This window comes from Saccopteryx leptura, chromosome 1 (assembly GCF_036850995.1).
Source record: "Saccopteryx leptura isolate mSacLep1 chromosome 1, mSacLep1_pri_phased_curated, whole genome shotgun sequence".
Lineage (NCBI taxonomy): Eukaryota > Metazoa > Chordata > Mammalia > Chiroptera > Emballonuridae > Saccopteryx > Saccopteryx leptura.
The window spans coordinates 69242992-69267008 of NC_089503.1; the positions used below are offsets into that span (position 1 = coordinate 69242992).

The 24017-nt window shown below is 39.8% G+C and overlaps 1 protein-coding gene across 23 annotated transcripts in view; it reads right to left on the reverse strand.

Annotated features, from left to right (window-relative positions):
• DLG2 (discs large MAGUK scaffold protein 2) overlaps window positions 1-24017 on the reverse strand; it is a 2140731-nt gene that overhangs the window by 133145 nt on the left and 1983569 nt on the right. For all 23 annotated transcript variants that reach the window (XM_066369745.1, XM_066369736.1, XM_066369732.1 and 20 more), the window contains one exon: window positions 19669-19783. In XM_066369745.1, the coding sequence (XP_066225842.1) occupies window positions 19669-19783 (115 nt within the window). The remainder of the gene's footprint in view (window positions 1-19668; window positions 19784-24017) is intronic.

A 24017-nucleotide genomic window follows, 5' to 3' on the forward strand; every position in this document is an offset into this window, starting at 1 on the left:
GGGATTGGGTAAACCTTGTTGCACCCTAATTTATTGCAAACCTGGTCATTACATGCATTCAAATCCAGTTTTTGGGCTCTCACCTGTGCTCTCTGACCATTTTCATAGGGACCTTCTGCAATTTAAGAGTTTCTCATCAGTTTATTTCTTGTTCACCAGAAATCAAAATACGAATGTTAGAACTCTGGTTCTTAAGCAATCTTTCCACTTTTTCCAATCTGCTTTTTAGAGTTACTTAACCTTGTACTAGGAAATTCATTTTTTGTTAAATTCACAAATTATAGCATCTGGTTAAAGCTGTTTTTTCAAATTTGGAGTCTGAATGTGATCAAAATTGAAAGCTGTCCCAGGAACTGGCCTTCCCCATGGGCTGCATGTTGGCAGTTAAATTTCCATGTAAGAAATCTGAGACATTTAAAGAAAATAACGTTTAAAAAAAAAGAAAAAGAAAAGATAAAATAGTGGGTGATAATGTTGCTGCATACCAAACTTACTATAGCAGCTTTAAAAAATATTGACAGCCAGGACACATTCTCAGAGATTCTGGCTCACTAGGTTTGGGTTGGGGCCTGGGCAGTATGCATGTTCAGAGCACTTATGATGATGTGACTTATAATAAGAAATTTGTATTTGGTCTTTGTCCCATTCCTGGCACAGAGCTCCCAAAACCCTTGGAATTCCCTATGTGATAAGAGCCATAGAGGTGACTTTTATTATACATTGCTCACAAAAATTAGGGGATCAGGGAACGTGCAGACACTTCAGTAATTTCAGCCTTTTGTATAGTGCATTTTTACCAATAAAATAAAAATTGGTTTTGCATCTCATTTGTATAATCAAACAGCTTTGACTTGCCGTTTGCTTTTCTGATGTTGTTGTTTAATAATAATAAAAAAAATCAAATGCTTCTTTTTTTTTTATCACTTCATATTCATTTTGAAATATCCCCTAATTCTTGTGAGCAGTATATATAAGAAGCCCCTTTAAACCACACCTCAGTTTCTGTCACTAAGGTGATTTTAGGAAAGCCTGTCAGAGTGGGAAATGGTTGCCAAGGCAACCATGTGAGCTTTCAGTTCCTGAGGGTAAAGGGGTGGAGGTTGAATTAATCACTAGAGGCCAATGAGTTCATCAATCATACTTACATAATGAAGCCTCCATGCAAATTCTAAATGACTGGAGTTCAGGGGGCTTCTGATTTGCTGAAAACGTGGAGATGCAGAGAGGGTGGCATGCCCAGAGAGGACAAGGAAGCTCTGTGTTCTTCCCAATACCTTGCCCTGTGCATTTGTCTCTGTTTTTTCTTCTTCTGAGTTTTAACCTTCATGTAATGAGCCGGTAATCTACCAAGTAAACTGTCTTCCTGAGTTCTGTGTGCTGCACCACTAGGAAATAATCCAACTCCAGGAGGGTATTATGGAAATTTCTGGCTTATCAGTCAGAAACACCGGTGACAACCCTGACATGGGGCTGGCTTCTGAAATAGGGGCAGTCTTGTGGGACCACACCCTTAATCTGCGGCATACGAGGCTATCTTCACATGTAGATAGTGTCAGAATTGATTTACGTTGTGTAACACCCAGCTGGTGTCAGAGAATTGGTCAGTGTGGGGAAAAACTACACATCTGGTATCAGAAGTAGAGCATTCAGTGAACAGTGTAAAAAACCCCAAAAGTTCTGCCCTTATAGCTCCCCAAGTGACTCTAACGTGCAGCCAAGGTTGAAGGAAACTGAGGTAGAGAAAGAAGAGCCAACTAGTTAAACAATCTTAGGTTAGAAACTCCTTTGGCCCTTCCCAGGAGAGAAAGCCAATGTGTACTGGTTATAGTGGCAAAGAAGCTGGGGTCACGACCTACCCTAGCAGGGGCTCCCCTACTTGAACAATTTCTCTTAATTAAGACAAACCAATCTAGGTTCAATGTAGATCGGTGAGGCGGACCTCAGATTTGGACATCCTTTTATTGCTGGTCTCCCCACTAGACTGGGAGTATCCTAAAACAAGGTCTAAGTGTTTTTATCCTTGTTTTCTTTGAACCTAAGTATCTGACACATGGGCTATCAATAGTTGTTTATAAAATGAAGGATGGAAAAGTTTGAGGAACAAGTGAACAAAATGAATGTTAGACCTAATTTGTACCCCAGATTTCTTCTTTCTTTCTTTTTTTTTTTAAAGAGACAGAGAAAGAGAGTCAGAGAGAGGGATAGATAGGGACAGACAGGAGCAGTGTGAGATGAGAAGCATCAATCATCAGTTTTTCATTGTGATACCTTAGTTGTTCATTGATTGCTTTCTCATATATATGTGCCTTGACTGTGGGCCTTCAGCAGACCAAGTAACCCCTTGCTCAAGCCAGCGACCTTGGGTCCAAGCTGGTGAACTCAAACCAGATGAGCCTGCGCTCAAGCTGGTGACCTCGGGGTCTCAAACCTGGGTCCTCCACATCCCAGCCCGATGCTCTATCCACTACGCCACTGCCTGGTCAGGCCAGACTTCTTTCATAGTACATTCATGAAGTCATGGGCATGAGCAACAGATGCTTTCATTAAAAAAAAAAAAAATTATCAGAAGCCCTCCATAATTTCAACTGAATTCAATATTTATGAAACTTCTACTTCGACTCTGCTAGACTCTAAGAGATAGACTGAGCCTTCCAGGAAAAGATTAAATTCTAGAAGCATTGACTGCTGGTTCTGTATTATCTGTGATTAGTCCACCATTTTAAGAAGTTCTTACTTTTGCCTGACCTGTGGTGGCACAGTGGATAGAACACCGACCTACAACATTGAGGTCGCTAGTTCAAAACCCTGGTGTTGCCTGGTCAAGGCTCATACATCAAGCAAGCAATGAACAACTAAAATGAAGAAACTGAGTTGATACTTCTTGTTCTCTCCCTCTCCTGTCTCTGTAAAAGCAATAAGTAAAATCTTAAAATAAAGAAGTCCTTAATTTAATTATTTCATTGGTATAATATGGTTGATTTGGTTTTATGTGGCTTAAAAGTGCAGCAACTGGTATTTTAGATGAGGCATTCAGTACTTCTGTGTTTTCAGCAGTGTTAGATATAAATTCCAAAAAGCACTATTCCCCAAATTTGCCTTAGTCCTGGTAGCACCTGAAATTCCTGCTGAAAGCCTGATTTCTAGAGTATATTCATTCTGGGGCAAGCACTGTTACATAGGGTCTGTAAATCTTCAGAATACCTTATCCTGCAAAATCCTGACTGCAGCATTTTTACAGCTGAAAGTTGGGGGGGGGAGGGGAGATAGGGCATAAATAATGTGGTCTATTTTGTGGCAGACACTTTTCAAGGCAATTAACATTTTTGTTAAATTTAATGCTTGCAATGACCTTTTAAAAAGGATATTATTATTCCTATTATATGTTAAGAACTGTGATCCCCAAGGGAATCATTCTTTTATTTCACCATAGGTTAATTCTGCCTATTTTTTTGAATGTTATACAAATAGAATCATACTGTGGGAGACAGAATAATGGGCTCCCAAAGATGTCATTGCCCTAATCCCCCAAATCTGTGAATATGTCATTTACATGGCAAAGGGGACCTTTTAGATGTGGTTAAAGTTAAAGATCTTGAAGTGGGGAAATTATCCTGGATTATTTGGGTGTACCCAATCTAATCACTAAATTTTTAAAAGCACTGAACCTTTCCTGGGTAGATGAGAGAGATGCAAGTGAGAAGGGATGAACTAGCAAGCAGTTCTTGGCTTTTTATATGAGCCGAGGAATGTGTCAGCCTCAAGTGACAGTCAGCAGGAAAGCAGGGTCTCTGGTCCTCAGCTGGAAGGGACTGAATTTTGCCAACAACCCAAATCAACAAGAATTGGATCTCGCTTTGAACCTCCAGAAAGGAATGTGGTCTACTGATACATTGATTTCAGTTTAGTGAAACCCTTAATGCACTTCTAACCCACCGAACTATAAGATAATAAATTTGTGGATTTTTTAAGCGTCTAAATATATGGTATTTTATTACAATAGCACAGAAAACTAATACACATATAGTATTTTTATATGTATCTGGCTTCTTTTACTCAATATTATGTTTGTAAGATTCCTACATGCTGTTGCATGTAGCAGCTATTCTTTTTCATTTACGTATAATACTCCCTGATATGAATATACTACAATTTATTTACCTGGTCTTTTGTTGATAGACATTGAGTTTTTTCCTGGTTTAGGCTATTATAAACAATGCTGTTATGGACATTCTTGTATGTATTTTATTGCATATAGGAAATAAATCAAAGGGTTAAGATGTTCAACAATAGTATATAAATACTGACAGTCTTCCAATGCGGTCTGACCAAGTTACCTCCCACAAGCAACAACGTATGAGTCGCCATATACTTGCCAACACTGGCAATGAATAGTCTTCTCAATTTTAGCCATTCTGGTGGGTAGATAGTGGCATTAGGACTTGAATTTGCATTTTCCTGGAGACCAATGAAATGAACATTGTTTCATATGTGAATTGACTATTTACATATCCTCTTTCATGAAATACCAGTTCAAGTCTTTTGACCATTAAAAAAATTTTGTCCCCAACTTTTCCTTAATAACTTGTGACAGTTGCTTAAATACTTTTTGCCCAGATCTTAGCATTATAAATCTTTTTCTATGTTCTATTTATACTTTTATTCTATTTATGGTATCTTTTGGTGAACAGAAGTTTTTATTTTACTGCAGTTTAATTTACCAGTATTTTCTTTATGATTAGTGTATTCTGTGCCTATTTTATCCTATTTATATATCAATGGATTAACTTTGTTGTTGTTTAATTTTAAATTTTTGATTAAAGGAGATTAGATTATGTTTCTTTTCTTAAAATGAATAAGTCATGTTTTAGTATCAAGGTGATGTTAACATGGAAAAAGCTAAGAAGTGTTCTCTCTACTAATTTTTGAAAAGAGTTTGTGAAAGATGCTAGGTGACTTACAAACATTATTATTCTACATAAAACCTTTTGAGTTGGGCACATATTATCCTCATTTAATAGAAGAGGCTAAGTCCCAGATGGAGAGAAAATGAATGCCAGGGTCATGACACAACAATAAGTGGCCTAGCCTGGATTCAAAGCCAGGTGCTTCTGACTCTAAGACCCAGGCTTTTTGACTACTCCGTTGTGCTGTGAACTCATGAATGAATGGCTGACGGAGCTGGTATTCTAGCGGTGTTAGTGTTTCCTTCTATGACAGTCCCTAATTACTTCCTGCACAGAGGAAATACACTGCCAAACAGAACCAAAAAATAAAAAATAAAAAAATACAGCTTTACTCTTGGAATGCATCATAGAAATTTGACCTTTTAAATCTTTTCGATTTCCTACTCCTCACATACAGCCAGATCCTGGAGCAGAGTCTGGATTTAGAATAATGTAATTTTATTTTCATCTGTTTTTTTCCAACTAGCTTTAACTGAATCTTTGAGGGCATATCTGATCTAACTTTTTACTCCTGACAGCATCCTACATAGTAATTTGTAAGTAATACTCACTAAGAAAAACCAAAGCCCACATCCTTTCTACTATACCACTCTGGCTGTCGGTTAGTCAGAAGGCCTGTATTCTCCCACCTGTACTCAGTGGTCCGTAGCAGCAGAGCGTATGCCTCTTTGCTGAGAATGCTTTTTTAACAAAGGTTGTGACTATATGGTTGAAATTTGAGCCATCATAACTCCATATCAAGGACCCAATCACTGACCAGCCTAAATGTCCTTTATTATCAATTTTAAATTATTATTTCCCTTTTTTTTTTTTTTAGGAGAGAGAGAGTGGAGCAGGAAGCATCAACTCATAGCAGCTGCTTCCCATATGTGCCTTGACCAGGCAAACCCAGGGTTTCGAACGGGTGACCTCAGCATTCCAAGTTAACGCTTTACCCACAGCACCACCGCAGGTCAGGGTTATTTATTATATAGGGAGAAGCACTATACATTAAATGACATTTTCCAATACAAAACTCAAGAATTTTCTATAGCAATTATACATACTAATAGGAATGAGAGGGCATACATGAAATCAGGCACATTCCAAAAATGTGCTATTCCCCTACACACTTAAGTTAATAGCAGGGATTTGGAATCAGACGGAGTTGAATTATATTTTTTCTCTTTGTGTGTCACTTTGGGCAATAATATAAACTATCTAACCTTTGTTTCATTAACTGTAAAATGGGGATAATAATGACACTCCCTTACAAATATGACAGAGATTTAAATTCTTACCACCATCTGCTTGTCCTCAGGATACCTGAATCCATTATATAATCAAGGACTCATTTAGGGTGTTGAGGAGGTGGGAGTAGTATGGGGGCACCCGTTTATGAGGGAAAGGGCAGGAGCAGGGAGTTTTAGAAACAGAGAAAATTGTCATCATCTTATAAAGAGGCAACAGTGGAGTTCATTCAACGTGGGAAAACTGCACTGACCGGGCTTCCCAGCAGCCGGAAACACAGAGGCCCTTTCCTGCTGACTGACTCAGAGCCCTCCCTAAAGGGAAGACGGGGGGAATCAGTTCAGAAGAAGCTACTGGGACTGGTTGAACAGCTTTGTCTGGAAATTAAGAACTACAAAGTTACTTTACTTTAAATGAGATTTTATATTTTTTCTATAGAGGTCACTAGAAACTGCTAAATATCCTTTTTATTGTAAAGTTTTATTCACTTTATATCCCATTTTCTCATTATTTTACCCACGGAATCAGATTTAAAGTGTGGGATCCTGCATTTGACAGGCCAAATCTACATTTTCAAAAAAAATCGAGGAAAAAAAATGCACATGATGCAAGCAATCTAGTCTGAACCAATGCAGCATGTGCAATGTTTTAAAATATAATTGGAGACACTGTAATGTGATGACATGTTACAATTCTAAGAGTGATATCAATGTAGAATAAATCAAAACACAATTAAAAAAATGAAAAATGGTTTTGATGATGGAAAATTCCTTATTATTTTCAATAAGCATTATCAAAAAGCAAGCATCAGTTATCACAGATGATGGGTCTGGCCTTCTTAGTTATTGAGAAAATAGTATAAAAGATGAAGCATTAAATCATTTAGCCATTACAATATTTGCCTTTTTTTCCCTAGCTATAAGGTAGGATTAGATGGATAGAGGAGATAGGAAGATTCATGTAGTGAGATTTTGACAATATAAATTTTAAAATTTGGAAAATTTTTCCTGAAGCTCAATTATATTATTATTTTTCTTTTGGCATTAAAATGCCCTTCTTATAGAAAATGATGGTAATAACAAAGACCAATCAATTAAAAAAATATATGTATTAGCCCTGGCCGGTTGGCTCAGTGGTAGAGCATTGGCCCGGCATGCAAAAGTCCCAGGTTCGATTCCCAGTCAGGGCACACAAGAGAAGCGCCCATCTGCTTCTCCACCCTTCCCCCTTTCCTTCCTCTCTATCTCTCTCTTTCCCTCTTGCAGCCAAGGCTCTATTGGAGCAAAGTTGGCCTGGGCACTGAGGATGACTTCATGGCCTTCGCCTCAGGTGCTAGAATGGCTCAAGCCTCAATGGAGCATCGCCCTTTAGTGGGCATGCTGGGTATAGATCCTGGTCAGGTGCATGTGGGAGTCTGTCTGACCACCTCCCCGCTTCTAACTTTGGGGAAAAAAAATGTATTATAATTTGTGTGTTTATTATTTTTAGAATTATTACTTGATGAAGATAATCTTTCAATCCCACATCAAGCCCCTAATTTTTTTTTTTTTTTATTCTAAGGTTCCTGGTCAGGGAAATCTAAAAGCCTTGAAGCCTCTGCATTTGGCACGTGGGCCATACCAGGTGGTGGTGCAGTGGATAGACTGTTGGCCAGGGATGCTAAGGACCCAGATTCAAAACCTTGAGATTGCCGGCTTGAGCATGGGCTCATCCAGCCTGGGTGCAGGGTCTCAGGCTTGAGTGTGGGATCACAGACATGACACCATGGTTGTTGACTTGAAGCCCAAAGTCGCGGGCTTGAACCCAAGGTCACTGGCTTGCTCAAGGGATCACTGGCTTAGCTGGAGCCTCCTGGTCCACATATGAGAAAGCAATCAATGAACAACTAAGGTGCCACAACAAGTTGATGCTTCTCATTTCTGTCCCTCCTGTCAGCCCCCCCACTTCACTTAAAAAAAAAAAGGCACATGGACTATATTCCTAAATAAATAAAAATCTAAAGCTTAAGAATAACCAACCAACCAAACAGCTCCCCCCCCCCAAAAAAAACCTCACACACATGGAAAGAACACCAACAGTCAATTAGTTCCCTGTGATTGCCAGTCCTCTGAGGCATTTTGAAACATTTCTTTAAAATTTATGCCCGAAGAGGAAAAGAAGCAGAAACGGAAGGTGAAAGTGCATTGCAGGTGCTAACAATGTGAAGTAATGGCAGCACTCAGCTTCTGAAAGATGTTAGAGGGAGAGGAAGCAGAGCGGGCCATTGAAAGCTCCGAGCAAGTGGGATTTCAAAGTTTCTTAGGTGGCAGCGGGACTGAAAGATAGTTTCTACAAATCCTAAAAACAGACAAAAAGCTTGGATCCTTGAAAATGTTCCCAGTACTCACTTGGTGTTTCTCACACTTATGATTGCACTGCATCCTAAGAAAAACACATATGCTCTCAGTTTTAAGCAAAATGTTCTCAACCAGGTGTTAGCAGGAGTGGGTGTGGGCCTGCACAGGTGCACGGAGTCCCCACTTAGTATTATGCTTTGCTCCCCGTCTCGATGTTCAAATATTTGAACAGGGAGCTCCACATTTTCACTTTGCATTGAGCCCTGCAAATTGTGTTGCTGGTTGCGGGTGTCAGGCCACATGTCATCCCCTCCCTGTGCAGGGCACTTTGTGCGACGGGCATCTCAGCTGTGTTCTTTGATGTGGGACTTCTTTTTGTATAGGTCTACTCAGGCTGAGGACTGTGTCTGGCAGGAGAGGAGCTGAGAATTTGTTCATACTGTTATAATGGCCACAGTTCAGTGGGGACTTGCTTTATTTAATCACAAATCCACGTGCTCTGGGCATCTTTATAAAAATCCTGAAATATGTATTGTGATGGTACATGAAACACAAGGAAAACACTAGAAAAAGATACATGTGAGTTGGGTGTTTACACATGTTTAAAGAGAGCAGACTGAGGCAAGGGCTTAGTACTACTCTATACTGGGAGGAAAGAGTAGATAGCTATGTACTCTGAGTCTCAGATTACTTAGCTGAGGATATTGAAAAAAAAATCCACTTACAGACATATCATATGAAATCAATCACAATAAAATTAAATAAATGAAAGTCCTTCAATAAAGCCACATGGCACCGAGGGAAGGGACACAGACAGCATGTTTTGGTTCTAGTCCCAGTTTAGCCTCTTCTGGGTAAACTTCAAACCTGGCCTCCATTTCCTCTTCTTTACAATGGGGATAAAAATAGCACTTATCTCACAGGGTTTTTCTAAGAATTGAATGGAATAATCCACAAAAGGTGCTTAGCAAATTGCCGAGGATTTGCCGTTTATTAGGATGGTGACTATTAAGTACTTTAAAAAGCACTTGTAAATCTAATTTTATAGTTCTTACGGATTTATAATAAAAAGGAAAATGGATTTGAAGTTTAACTCTATTAAGTATGGCATTTGTTTGGCTAAATGAATTTTAAAAAAAAATGTAGCCTGATATGATTATCTCTACTAAACAGGACAGCATACTCATTTGACCAAGTAAAATTTAAATTAAGGTTAAATGCTCTTCAGTCTAGTGACATCCATAATTCATACACTTGATTGATCGAGCAGTTACCATACTCCTGACTGTGCAGATATAGACTATCACCTGGCCAATCTCCATGCCAGAGGTACTCCCCACCCAGTGGAAGAAACAGGTGAGTCAGCATGCATGAGCAGGTTAGAAGAGAGCAGGTATGTGATGCAGAGGAACACAGAGAAGCATGTGCTCAACCATCATCTTTGAGCCACTGCTGGAATGCTCTCCTAATACCTTGTTCTGTTTAATCATCATCGTCACTGCCACTCAGAAAGTTCATTCAACAAGTATTTAAAGAATTTCTGGAAGAGTGGGGCCCAAAGAGCAGTTGTTTTTCAAAGCTTTCCAGGAGAGATTCTGCTTCCTAGTTAGTGACCTGGAATAGGTTACAGGTGTGTCAGCCCCAAGCGCACCACAAAGTGTTATTTCCTCTGATACGGTGATACGTGAAACGTTGGGAACCACCGATCGACGACAAAACATCAAAACACACCATAAAGGCTCCAAAGGATGGCACGATCAAGAGAGTGTTCTACAAAGAAGGCTCTCAGGCCAATAGACACGTTCCTTTAGTCGAGTTTGAGTCAGAGGAATCTGACAAAAGGGAGGCAGAATAAACTCCCATTCAAAAAATGGCCAATTAAACAGTTTCTCAAATATAGGATCTCTATACCAAAAAGGAAGTGCCTTCCTGCTTTTCCTGAGGTCTGATAAACAGCAGTTTTACTAAATGATTGTATGATTATGTTAAAGCCCTTTCATACTTGATTATCATGCCCGTTGGTCACAAATAATTATCTTAAAATATTTCATACTAATAAAATTAAAAAAAAAAAAGAATTTCTGTACTGAGATTAATAAAGAAATATCTTGAGTCTATTTCCTTGCTCCTAATCTCGTGATTTAGGGTGAAGGCTTCCTCAATTTTTGCATGCCCTCACCTTTTATCTATTCTCTCTTGTGAGTGTCCCATCTTTTACTGTTCTGCTCTCTTTTCTAGCTAGAGCTGTTTGGATTGTTCTAGGAAGTAGTAATTTTGGGCTACGAGGCTAATTACCTTCTCTGGATATGTGAGAGTTCTGGAAATATAACTACTGTGGGGTGGAAAGTAGGGAGCAAAATCTAGGTTGGTGGAATGACCCTCGAGTTTCTCAAGTACAGAAAAGATGGTTTATAAAACTTTTTATCTCTAGAGCAGTGGTCCCCAACCTTTTTTGGGCCACGGACTGGTTTAATGTCAGAAAATATTTTCATGGACCGGCCTTTAGGGTGGGACAGATAAATGTATCACGTGACCGAGACAAGCGTCAAGAGTGAGTCGTAAGACGGATGTAACAGAGGGAATCTGGTCACTTTTTAAAAATAAAACATCGTTCAGACTTAAAATATAAATAAAATGGAAATAATGTAAGTTATTTATTCTTTCTCTGCAGACCAGTACCAAATGGCCCATGGACTGATACCGGTCTGCGGCCCGGGGGTTGGGGATCACTGATTTAAAAAATGATATTGAGATTGTAGCTCTTGGGATAGAGGTTAGAAGAAAAAAGCCATGGTCAATGAAAGGGTCACCCATGGTACTTTTGTTCTTGTTCCTATAGAAATCTAAAAATTATAAACCTTTTTAAAATCAGGTCCAAGCTATAATTGCAGGGAATAAAGAAAACTCCCCCAGATCCCCAAAGACTCTTCCTCCTTTCTATTTCTGGCTTAGAATTAGCAGACTGAAGATAAGAGCCTGTATTCTACAATTAAGATGCAATTAAAAATGCAAATGCTGGAAAGAGTGAACATAATGCTAATGAGTCTCAAAGTATAAACGAAGAACCATTCTCTATTCTGCTTTAAGGGAGCACCAGTGTGGGAGGCAGGCTCTGAACACTCGTAGGGGCACAGGGACCTCCCCCTTACCTAATAAGTCCCATCTGATTGGCTCTTTCAGAGACTTAGTTTAACCTGATCCTAACAATAAGCCTATAAAATAGGTCTTATATTCATTTTATAAATGAGAAACTCAAGGCTTAGCCATCAATAAGATTTGAAGTCCAGAGCAGAAGCCAGATCTCTGTGAAGGATGTCTCTATAAAGTATAAATCAAACAGGTCTATTGATATGAATTTAACCTGTGCCCCTACAGGACCAGCTCTGTCTTCACCATATTGTATATAGTACAAAGAGCAGGCACTTCAGTGAGAGACATAGCTAAGTAAAGAATATGGCTTGGCCACAGAGCACCTGTGTGGGTAGTTTTTAAACATCTTTGGCCTTCTACAAGATTCCTCTTCTGTAGAGTGGGGATAACAATCACTATGTCACACACAGCACTTCTGTGGTTTAACCAAAGTCAGGAGGGAAGCACTGGCATATATGCTCTGGGGCTGGGTGTGGCCCCTGCAGGGTACCTAGACAGCACCACGCCCTCTCCACAGCTCTCGTTTCTCAGGTCTAGACTTTCTGCCTCTTCCTGTTAAACCATTTCAGATACTTGCTCATGTCTCTCAGGAAGATTTTAAGAGAGATAAGAAATTTGAATCCAAGTGGTTTTTGTTTTCTTTTCTGCAGCAATACATGGTATTTCTGAATAAATAAATGATGATTTTTCTAAATAAGAATATGTAAATGAATGAATGATTGAATGAATGAATGAGTGAGAGGGACTAAACATGCCATTGTCAGCTAACCCTGTGCTGAGCTCTGGACTGGGGTGTACACAGGTGACTGTGACATGGCCTCCGGGGACAGCTGCTGAGAGCATGGCAGTCCAAGGTTGAAAAGGAAGAAGATAAAAATATGACCTATGAGAAAGTCCACAGATTTCATGGCTTGCCCTTAAACTTCCTTGAGAATTCCATAGACAAGTGGGTTGAAGCGGCTTTGCTCTGCAGGGAAGCCCTAGACAGGCTGCGTTCTAAAATACATTCTCACCATCCCCGGGTTACTGACCAGCAAAGCAGTGGGGACAGGAAGGGGACTTGGGCAGATATGATACTGTTTAAAGAGGGGGAAAAAAAGACCAGAGTCTTTCTTATAATGTGTCTTTCCTCTCCCACCAAAATAAATTACGTGAGAATATCCTTCCTCTAGAATAAAAACCCATCAGGATGAAGAATCCTGGGTTGGATTTGTTTTCAAGACCTCTTTCAACATAACTTCCAGTCTCAGGTCCTTAGAATAAAAAGACTAAGGGTGTTGAGAATGAAACCCAGGACAGGCTTCATCCTGGGCCTTACCCTGACCCAAAGTCCTCTTACTAGGACTAGGAGGGCAGACTGTGTGTGCTTTTGTAAAACTATTATTGCATTAGGTCCCAATTTAAAGAGACACAGAGCTCGGCATGCAAATGGAGCAGCTGGAAAGGCCATGCAGTGCCAGATGTGTCCTGGAAATCCCAGTGCCAGTAGGTAGTGCCTGTGTCCTCAGGACATGGCCAGACTCCACGCACTTGGTGGCAGCCCAGCTGGTCCTGAACCTCCGTAGGATCGATTGCTCAAAGCTTTTGGCTTATATTCTATTTTGTTTTTCACATGTACATAGGAAAGAGCATCTAGGCATTGATTCATTCAACAAATATTTACTAAGGAGACATCTTTATGTCAAACACTATGACATGAGACATTAAGGATAAAATAAAATTAAGATTTTACTGGAGTTTGCAGGTCCTGTTTTGAATGATATTTCCATTTTAGGGAGCTTTACCATAAAACATTAATAAGGACCTCAGTGATGACTATTTTTATAGGATCAGCTTTAAATACCAGTGGTCTCAGTGCAAATTTCACTGTAGGAAGCCTTACAGGTATGATATAAAGATTAAAATGGGAAAATAACTGCAAGGTATATAACCCATGAGTCATCAGGAAATGATAGTTACAAAGATAACCTGCGCACTAAGTGAACTGCTACAGACGGGGACCACGAGAATCCTGAGGGAAGGAGGTCTGTTTATTCACCTGTGAATCCTTACCATCGACTTCAGGCTGGTACTTTGTAGGTAAGTACACAACCCATGTTTGCTAGGAAAGCATCAATGTACTAATGAATTGCTGTCTGAAAGCCTATGTTAAACAATGCAGTAGGAGGCAGACTTAGGTGCATCTGTCATATAACCTTTGAAAACAAAAACTGACTAAGAAAGCAGCACCTTTGAGTTAACAATTTAAAGAAGACTTAAAACAACTATAAAAAAAAAAGTCCTCCGAAACCAGGGCAGGGGTCTTGGAGGAGAAGAATATAGAGAGGAAGTGGATGAAATCACAGGATAGGGACATTGATGACATCTAGGAAGACCTGGGAGGGCTGGATATAAGCACAGTGATGCTTATCTGTGTCTCAAGCTGAATTCTTTTCTTTTTTTTTTTTTTTTTAATTTTTTTTATTTATTTATTTATTCATTTTTTAGAGAGGACAGAGAGAGGGAGAGAGAGGAGAGAGAGAGAAGGGGGAGGAGCTGGAAGCATCTTTTCAAAGTCTTCCCCTGGTTAGACTTGTGGGACACGAGCAATGCCCGAGGCATTCTGGAGCCGTAGAACTCGGCCCTTCCATTCGGCCTTCCTAGGGTCTAGAGGAGCAGAAATGTAAAAGGTTGCCAGGAAGGCTGTCCTCCCCCCCTCGCTGAAGAAAATCAAAACGTCAAGGGTGTCTCATCCTTCTGGTGAGAAAACAGTACCTTGTTCAGAATCTATTCTGTGGTCTTTCTGTTCCATGGGAGAAAAGTTGCCTTTAGAATAAATGATAAATACTGCCAACATGCATCAATTGCTTCCCACGTGCCAGGCATTTGAATTTGCTACTTTAATTCTCATATCCACTCTATGGCATCTTCTTGTTATTCTCAGTTCATAGAAAAAGAAGTTAAGGCAGAGAGACTGACTTGTCCAAGATCACTGAGTGGGTAAGTGATAGAAGCCAGGAACTGTGCTCTTAACACTGTTCTGCACTGCCTCACACACAGGACCTGAGGGTCTCTGCTCACATCCAGTCCAGCCCTGTGGTCTTAAGGCAATCGTTTAATGTTTCTGAGTCTCAGTTTCTCTGTCTATGAGATGGAAGAAATGGTACCTGACTCTTCTAGTTGTTGAAAGATTCATATGAGAAAATATACGTAGAACACTATCATAATGGCTGACCCACAGAATATGCCCAACACATGTTTCCCTTCACTTCCACTAACTCATCTGTACCAGGGATAACCAGCTTCCACATCAGCCAGAACGCCGAGGATCTGGGGATCCCAGAGATGCTAACTGTGCTGCAGTGAACAGGAGCCTGTCTGTGGCTGGGCCATCTGCCTGGAGTGCTCCTCCTGGTTCACTCTTCTACGAGCTGTAGATGGTGAGCCACCACTGAGTTATTAAATCTAGCTAATGAGATGTGGCCTTCATTTTTTTTTTAAAGAAGACAAACAGAATGGAAAATAACAAATTTCACTTTATATAAAAAGCATTAATATAGTTTAATAAAAATTTCCTCTCAGCATTATGGTGTGTACGGTAGATGTATTTACTGGGTCATGATGAAGAATGTACTTCTTACTTTGAGTAGAAAGACCTGATATGCCTCTGGGTGAATGCATCTAAGATCTCGAAGAATCGATTTACATATCCTTAAATTAATTAGGAAGCAATAAATGTTCCAGGCCTTATTAGAGCTGACTTTTCACACCACACAGACTGTGATTACCTTCTCCCCATCTGTCACACTCACTCGATGGGAATTTTTGTGTGGACAGGAAACATGACTTCTACTGCTGGGTCCTCAGTGCCCACTATAGGTCCTGGGGCAGAATATACACTAAAAAAATGCTTGATGACTGCATAAATAAATTATAGCAACTGCCTTTTAAACCCAAATTCGCAACAAAAAAGGTTATTTGCTTGAATTCTCAAAATCGATTCCTTTTATTAACAAAGGGACACGGGCCCCGTTTCTCTTCTACGGTCCTTCCTGTGACCTTTCACTCCCCACTGGGCGACTTACCTGCTTCTCTTCCTTCCCCACCCCACTCTCCCCCTGCCATGGCTGCTTTTGCTCTCTTTCATAGGAGAAAGAATTTTTCTTTAGCTATTTGCACTTTTGTGTGATTTTAATCCCCTTAAATCCCTGACCTTTCGTAGTAGCATTTGGTTACAAAGGTCCATTCCTAGCAGTGGCAGGAAAAGCCTTGTTCTTACAGGAATGCTTTTCCCTGCTGGTAGGTAAGAGAGGGGGGGTGCATATGACAGAGGCAGGGACCCCTCCCCCTGCCCGTGAGAGAGCCTCCGAGCACACACAACAAAGCCTGTATTCCTGCAGCTCAGGAGCCCAAGTGCATCCATGTCTGAAGAATTGATATTGTACTTGTGGAGCATTTTGAAAAATATTTTATTTGAATTTTTAACATTTTATTTACTTTGAAGGTTCTACAACTAGATATGTTTCACAATACAGGAAATACACAATACAAGTAGCCCATTAAATCGAATATATCCAAATCATTCGCATAGAACATGCACAGTATTATCATTAGCAACGAGCAATCCATGCGTACAGCTACGCAAGTGCTTCAAGCACCTTACACAGAAGATTAAGGGAAGGAAAATAATTACAACCAGGTTGGAAAACAGAGAGGGTTGGCTGAAGTTCAAGCGCTGCCTGGCTCAGTCGTGGCCGTTCCCTTCCCCTCCCTCAACACTTTCAGGCAAACAAGTTGCTGTCACCTGGGAGGATTATTTCTAATAGAATGAGGCCAATTTCTGCATGATTCTGAGAAGATGTATCTTCCCAGGCCCAGCAGGAAGTGTGTGTGTGTGTGTGTGTGTGTGTGTGTGTGTGTGAGAGAGAGAGAGAGAGAGAGAGAGAGAGAGAGAGACCACAAGGGAGAGGATGGTTTATGGTTAAGATAAATATTCTACTGCATCAGCTAAATTGTTATCACAGAACAAAGAGACTGCTTGCCTTCTGGATTAGGTTTTGCTTCACAGAAAAATATGAATAATACTAAAAGAATCCCATATATCCTGTAACACAGTTAATCCTCTGCATAAACCCCAGAGAGGTTTATGTATGAATTTGTCTTCTCAGCTAACCTCTTCCTTAATCCAAAGTCAGGTGCAGCGCTGACAGAAGCTGCCTGGGACTCCCAGCTAAAGTCCATTCAGCGGCTGACTCCACAGAGGCTGGGCCCTTGGGAGGCGTAGTGGTGTGGGGAGAAGGGAGTAAATCTGACTCTGCCACCAAAGAGCTGGGGGGTACTGGACAAATCTCTTCCTTCCTGCGGCCTCAGTTTCCTCTTCTGTAGATTGAACATTAGACCTGGTAAGAGCTAAGGTTCTGTCCAGCTCTAGAATTACATAAAGCTACACAGAATGAAGAGAATGGACTCCAGGATGTCATTCTCAGATCAAAGCAACATGCTCATCATGATAGGTATAAAATCAGAGAAACCCTGCTACTTGTTTGTTTTGAGAGCAACTGGTTGGTTTTATAAAATAAGCACTACCAACTGGCACTAGTCCTATTCAAGCACATTAGAAGAAGCAGGCATCTCCGTGAAAATCCTAGAGCCAAATTGGTATAAAAAAATAAATAAACAACAAAGATACAAAGTTATTGAATCATTTTTAGTAAGGATTCCCCATAGGCCTTGCTAGTTCATTTTATTGCCCCCTTTTGAGGGGGGTGGGAGCAGGGTTGGGGGCTGGGAACTGTCGTTTTCACGTCACGTAAGAACAAGGCCAGGGGATGCTCTAAGTTCCTTCTCTCTGATTTTCAGTCTATGCATGGCCTGTGTCTCTTCCAATTCTCTGTCTCTAGGATTCTAACAGTGCACTCAGCTCTCTACTTCAAAATAAGTAGTAATAATCAAACACTGGAAACAAAATATCATTTTTGTATAATGTAGAGAAATCATCTGGTGAATTTCCCATGAAGTGTTAGATAGTTTTGAGGCTCATTTAAAAGCAGTGTCTCCTTTCAATACAACCTACAACTGGTAGAACCATTCACGAGGAAACATTCTTTGTTACCCAAAGTCTTCAGAGAGTTTTTGTGTCATAGTTTTAATTACCATATTAGTGAATAACTTATATCTGATCAACACTACTCCTTCAAATAAGTGCATTAGTTTTACATAATACTGTCTCACTTCATTTAATTTTCCTAATCTACAACTTAATTAAAAGGTCTAAACTATCCTCAATATATTTCCATCAAACTTCTAGTACATTAACATTTTGTGCATTCTATTTTTTCCCAGGACACCAACACTATGGTAATTTTTTCTTCTAGTTTGATTGTATATAATTGTGTCATTTTCATTAACTGATTCATCTCTATCCTATTAACTTAATTGGCTTTTCCAACTTGCTACCAAAGACTAAAACATTTCAGGCCCTGGTCAGGTGGCTCAATGAATAAAGCATTACCCCATTACACTGAAGTTGCCAGTTCAACTCCCTGTCAGTGTACCTTCAAAAAACAATCAATGAGCACAAACCTAATGGAAGAACTAAGTGGAACAACAAGTGGATGCTTCTCTTTCTCTCTCTCTTTATTCTCCTCCTACCCACAAATCAATGAGAAAAAAAGACTAACACATTTCAAGATTAAAAAATATTTTGTATCACAGAGACCAGCAGTAAAATACAAGTTAGGAAAACAAAAATAGCCACTTTTCATCGTATCTGTGACGTCACTAAAAGACATGTTCTAGGATGGTTCTTAATAGTTTCTTCCACAGATTACACAAAAGTATATTAAAAGGATTTTCCAAAATGCAGTTGGACAAATGAGGGACATTAATATTTTGACTTTTTAAAAATATAAAATCTCAGGGCTTCTGAGGTCCTGGAATTGCCTGGAATCAGAAGGGACTCTCTGCTTGTCAGACTGGCCAGCAAGTCAAGGCCCTTGACAACCTGCTTCCTTCCGAATATTGTCCCCCTCAAGGCCCTGCTGTGCCTACTTAACTTACACAGGAGATACCTTTACAGCCAAAGTGGAATCAACAGGACAAGGCAACTCAAGTACATAATTTAGTGTCTATAACACACATCTCATGCCAGGAAAAGAGTAAAATTTCAGGTGAGAGGACTATGACCTGAGGTGGGAGTTGGACCAGATTCTGGCGCAGATTGGGGTGGCGAGAGTACAGTGAGGAGGGATATGGTTCCTCCATTGGTACCTGGATTCATCTGGACCATTAATTGGGCACCACTTTACCCCTCTGGCCATTAATACTTACATTATTTCTAAAAGTACAGTCAGCACTGATGAAGTATATTTGGAAAGGAATATTGGAGCCCTGTGCTAAGACTGGAAAGCATTTCAAGTCCAATCAATCTTTCTTTCTGGTAAATTAATGAGTTGTGTCAGGCAAGGAACAAATAACTTTTGTGGTCTGACAAATGATTGGCAATAAGATGCCACAGAAGAAAGTCTTTTCACCAAAATCTGTTGGGGGAAAACACATAAAAGAATGCTTCTGATGTCAAGTCAATACACCAAAGTTAATGTAGTGCATATCAAGCAGGTCTGAAGGTGACACAGGAATACTTCACTTCCCATACTGATGGTGAGCAAACGTCCAGAGCTTTGGTCCACATGTTCAATTTCAGATTTATCAAAATTTTAAAAAAGTTTTTTCTCATTATTTTTATTGCAACCTGTGCTAAGAAATTTACCTTGGGCCATATCATGGTCAAAGAATAACTTGTTAAAAAGAAGGGGACTTTTTACTAATTTAACATAATAGCATTTGAAAAAATTTTAAAAAATGACTAAACTCAAGGTCTTCCAGTGGTATATTGGTGAGCATGGGTTCGTAAGAACACGCGATCCCTTGCTACAAGGTGTCGCCTTTCTCTCCCCAAGCTGGATTGCTCGCAAAGTGCAGGTCACGGTAAGAAATGCTCCATTGCCTACCTGACATAGAGTGAGCGTTTCTGATTGGTTCGCAGGGATCCGGACCCGGAGCTCATGCTGTGGTTCATCATCTGCTCTCGTAGGTCATGGATTTTGGCCTCAAATCGAGCGTAATCTGGGAATGGAAACAAAGGTAACAAGTTTGGCTCCGTGCCTCCAGAGAGTTAGAAATGCTGTCCAACCCAGCAGCCCTTTGCTCCTGTTGTTGGTTCCTTTATCAAGCAACAGAAAGGTGTGACCTCCAGAATGGTGGAACACTCAGGGTTCACTTACTCTGTATTATTGACCTGCAGACATTCACAAGAGGAAAAGAACAAACCAGTTGCTTCCCAAAACATAGCTAGAAAATCTACTGCCACCCCAATCTGAGAAACGTCCATGGGAGAGGAGGAGGATATGGTTATAATGGGCAACACAAGGTATTCTTGTGGTGATAAAAACGTTCTGTCTTGATTGTCATAGTGAATACAGGTAACTGCACTTGCAATCAAATGGCATAAAACTAACTAGATACAAACACATACACAAGTACAAATAAAACTGGAAAAATCAAAATAAGTTTGATGGATTATGTCGATATCAATATTCTGGTTGTTATAATGTGCTATAGTTTTACTAAATTGCTATTATTAAGGAAACTGAGTGAAAGGTACATGGGATTTCCCTGTTTATTTCTTACAATTGCATATGAATCTATAATTATCTCAAAGTAAAAAGCTTAATTTAGAAAAGAGAAGGCAAAAAAAAAAAAAAAAAGCCCATGGAATTAGTAATGTTTCGGAGGTTTAGATGAGTCTCTAGTTACCCTCAGCTGGCTGGACCAGAGAATCATGTGTTTGGTCATGTAAAAAACACCATTTAATTTCACTAAGTTTTTTTCTGCTGGGGGGCTGCTAGAAGTTGATCACTTAGAAACATACCTCAATTTGCCCTGTAACTTTAATATAAGTAGTCCACATGCCATACCTCATTAATTTTATGAGACACAATATATATAAATCAACTTCCCAGAAGACTGGGGTTAGAAATGGGGTAGAGAACATGTTCATATTAAATATATTTTACAAACATTCGAACTTGAAACACTATGTGAGCCCTGGCCAGGTAGTTCACTTGGTTAGAGCATCATCCCAATACCTCAAGGTTGTGGGTTCAATTCTTGGTCAGGACACATACAAGAACCAACCAATAAGTGCATAAATAAGTAGAACAACAAATCAATATTTCTTTATCTCTCTCTCTCCCTTCTCTAAAATCAATATAAATTTGTGGGGAAAAAAGGGTCTTAGAAACCACCTGGGATTCTTGGACCACATTAAAAATAATATATATATATATCCCTAAAATTTTTTAAAATATAGGTATTTTCTCATATTATTCTTCATCAGCAAAAATATTTTTGCCAGATGTCAATCCAATAAAAACAAAGAACAAAGGTTAAGATACTTATTAACACAATCAGCATATAAAAAAGAAATAGCTTTTGAAGTTTAGATATTCTTGATCACAACTTGTTCTATCATCGCTTTGGCACAGTAGTGTCTTGCTTTGGGAATATGCAGCAGCTGAAGAGCTCAATTTACCCACAAGATAAATGTGAAAGTGTTATTTCAAGTTATAAATGGTATTTTTAATTACAAAGAAACTCATCTGAAGAATTTTAACAGAGGTTCTCAGTACATTTTAAAAACTAATTTGATTTTCAATTCAATTTATTCATAACTTTTCATAAATACAAGAATGACTAGATGAATATAATTAAAGATGATCTACTTATAGCGTGTTTGAAATTCATTATAAATATAAAGCTCCACAAAATTAAATTGAAACTCAATTTACTAAATCTCTATCTATTGGTTATTGTGGGATGGTATTTCATAAAAGAAAAGATTTAACCTTGGTTTTCAACAATAGCCAACAATGATATATGAGTGTTAAATATTTTCATAGTAAAGTACTCTAAAGATAAAACCATAATGGCTGACAGGAAATTTTTAGTGCCTAAGTAAAGTCTGCTGTTATCTAGATTGGTGAAGCTTCCTGTCTCAAACTTAGCTTTGAATAATTAAATCCTAAATGACTGAAAAAGCAGAACACTCATTTAAACAAAAATCTATTGACCACATAATTTAAGATATTTACTTCATCCCATTTTAACAGAGAGAGAAACCATTTATAGCTATCAATATGATGTTGTATTGATTTAAATCATTGAGCAAGGCATATTTTCTTGCCGTCCTAGAAGAGTCCACATTGCTGGCCACATGGCAGAGGCTGGCCTCACTGCTTATTTCATCTTATCGAAGTTACAAAACAAGAGTCCATGGATGTTGTAAAGGTTTTTCTATAGAAAAATAAAGAATAAAAATTGAGAGGACCTCGTCTCTTCTCCCTTTCACCTCCTTTTCTTTTCTCTCACTGTTGCCCTTCCCTGTCACTGAAGTGAGAGGTACATAATGGTTGTGTGCTAGACTTCCACAGGTATTTCTCACACCACTGAATACACACACACACACACACACACACACACACACACACACACACACACCCATATACTCACACACATGAGATTCTAACTCAAATATTTCCTTACTGTCAACTGAATATATAAATACCATGTTTCTTAAAACCTTTAATCATATACCATAGTTTAGACTGCAATTTATTCAACATCTACCCATATAGGTAGATATTTTTGCTGTTGTAAACATGATCTCAGTGTGTGTGCACATTTGTGGCAGGTTAGTAGAGCACTGTAGTGTAATTATTGCTCAGAGCTTGGCTTTCAACAGCCCCCATTAGCATTACTTAGAGAAGACAGTCTGGCCTTGGACACAGAGCAGGAACCCTTGGCTTCTTCTGATCCATGCTCTACACTGCCACTCGATAAATACCACATACCATCCCCCATCCACAGAACCACTAGATTTTCCTCTGCTCCCAGGACTCCCACCTTTACAATTTTGATGACTTTGCTACCATGATAAAAACCTGACATGCCACCTCCAACTGTTCCCGCCTTAAGCATCTAATGCAGTGCCAGTCTCCTATCCCTTCTGACCACCCTGCTACCCGTCACACCTAAGTGCAGTTATTCGCAGCCACCCATCATCCCCGTTAGACTGAGCTGAGGGCAGAAGCCACAGCTCAAGTTCCTTGGAATTCCTTGCTCCTAACATAGTGTCTGGTATTCAGCAGCATTCACAATAAGTGCTCAATAAACATTTTCTGAATGAATGAATAAATAATGAATGAGGAAGGAGCAGAACTGTTAAATGAGTTCAATATGCCTGCAGGTACTGAAATGGCCTGTTTTTAATACTAAGGTTTTTGGGGTTTTTTTTGCATTTTTCCGAAGCTGGAAACAGGGAGGTAGTTAGACAGACTCCCGCATGCGCCCAACCAGGATCCATCCGGCATGCCCACCAGGGGGCGATGCTCTGCCCACCTGTGGCATGGCTCTGTTGCATCCAGAGCCATTCTAGCACCTGAGGCAGAGGCCACAGAGCCATCCTCAGTGCCCGGGCAAACTTTGCTCCAGTGGAGCCTTGGCTGCAGGAGGGGAAGAGAGAGACAGAGAGGAAGGAGAGGGGGAGGGGTGGAGAAGCAGATGGGCACTTCTCCTGTGTGCCCTGGCCGGGAATCGAACCTAGGACTCCTGCACGCCAGGCCGACGCTCTACCACTGAGCCAACCGGCCAGGGCCAATACTAAGGTTTCATAATAAAGACAGACAACATGCTCCTGCACTAGGGCTTTTTTCCAGGCTAAATAGTCTGTCTAAATCAAGGCTTTATTCCTGTCTAATCACTGCCCTTCCCGCTCCTGTTGTTCATTGTTATCTGGGCTGTCTCTGTGCTCTCCCCATCTGAGTCATGCCACACACTGGAAACATTTCTCTGATATTTAATCTACACAGGATCAGATCAGCATCCCAGAAGGCTCTTTGAGCTGCCACATTTTATAGATCACAATGGGATACTTGCTTTAGTAATCAACTGTGATCTCCTTACTGTATGGCTCATTAGATCCCCAAAGTTTTTTCTGCCAAGCTTTCAAAATGTTTGTTCTACATCATATTCAATGGTGCCTCCGTTGTCCACTAGGCATGGGGAAGTATCGTACTGTATTATACTGTATCATACTGCATTTGTCTTAATTAGAATATATCCTACTCTCAACTTGTCCACTTTGACAATCCTGTTTATCACAAATACTGCATTAAAAGGTGCTCACCCCTCTCTTTGATCCTTTTTGAAAAATCAAACTTAACAACAGGTAATTTTATCAGAGCAAAAACAAGACCTGGGTTTACAAATATAAATGGTGTGTGCTTGTGTAAAATAGTAA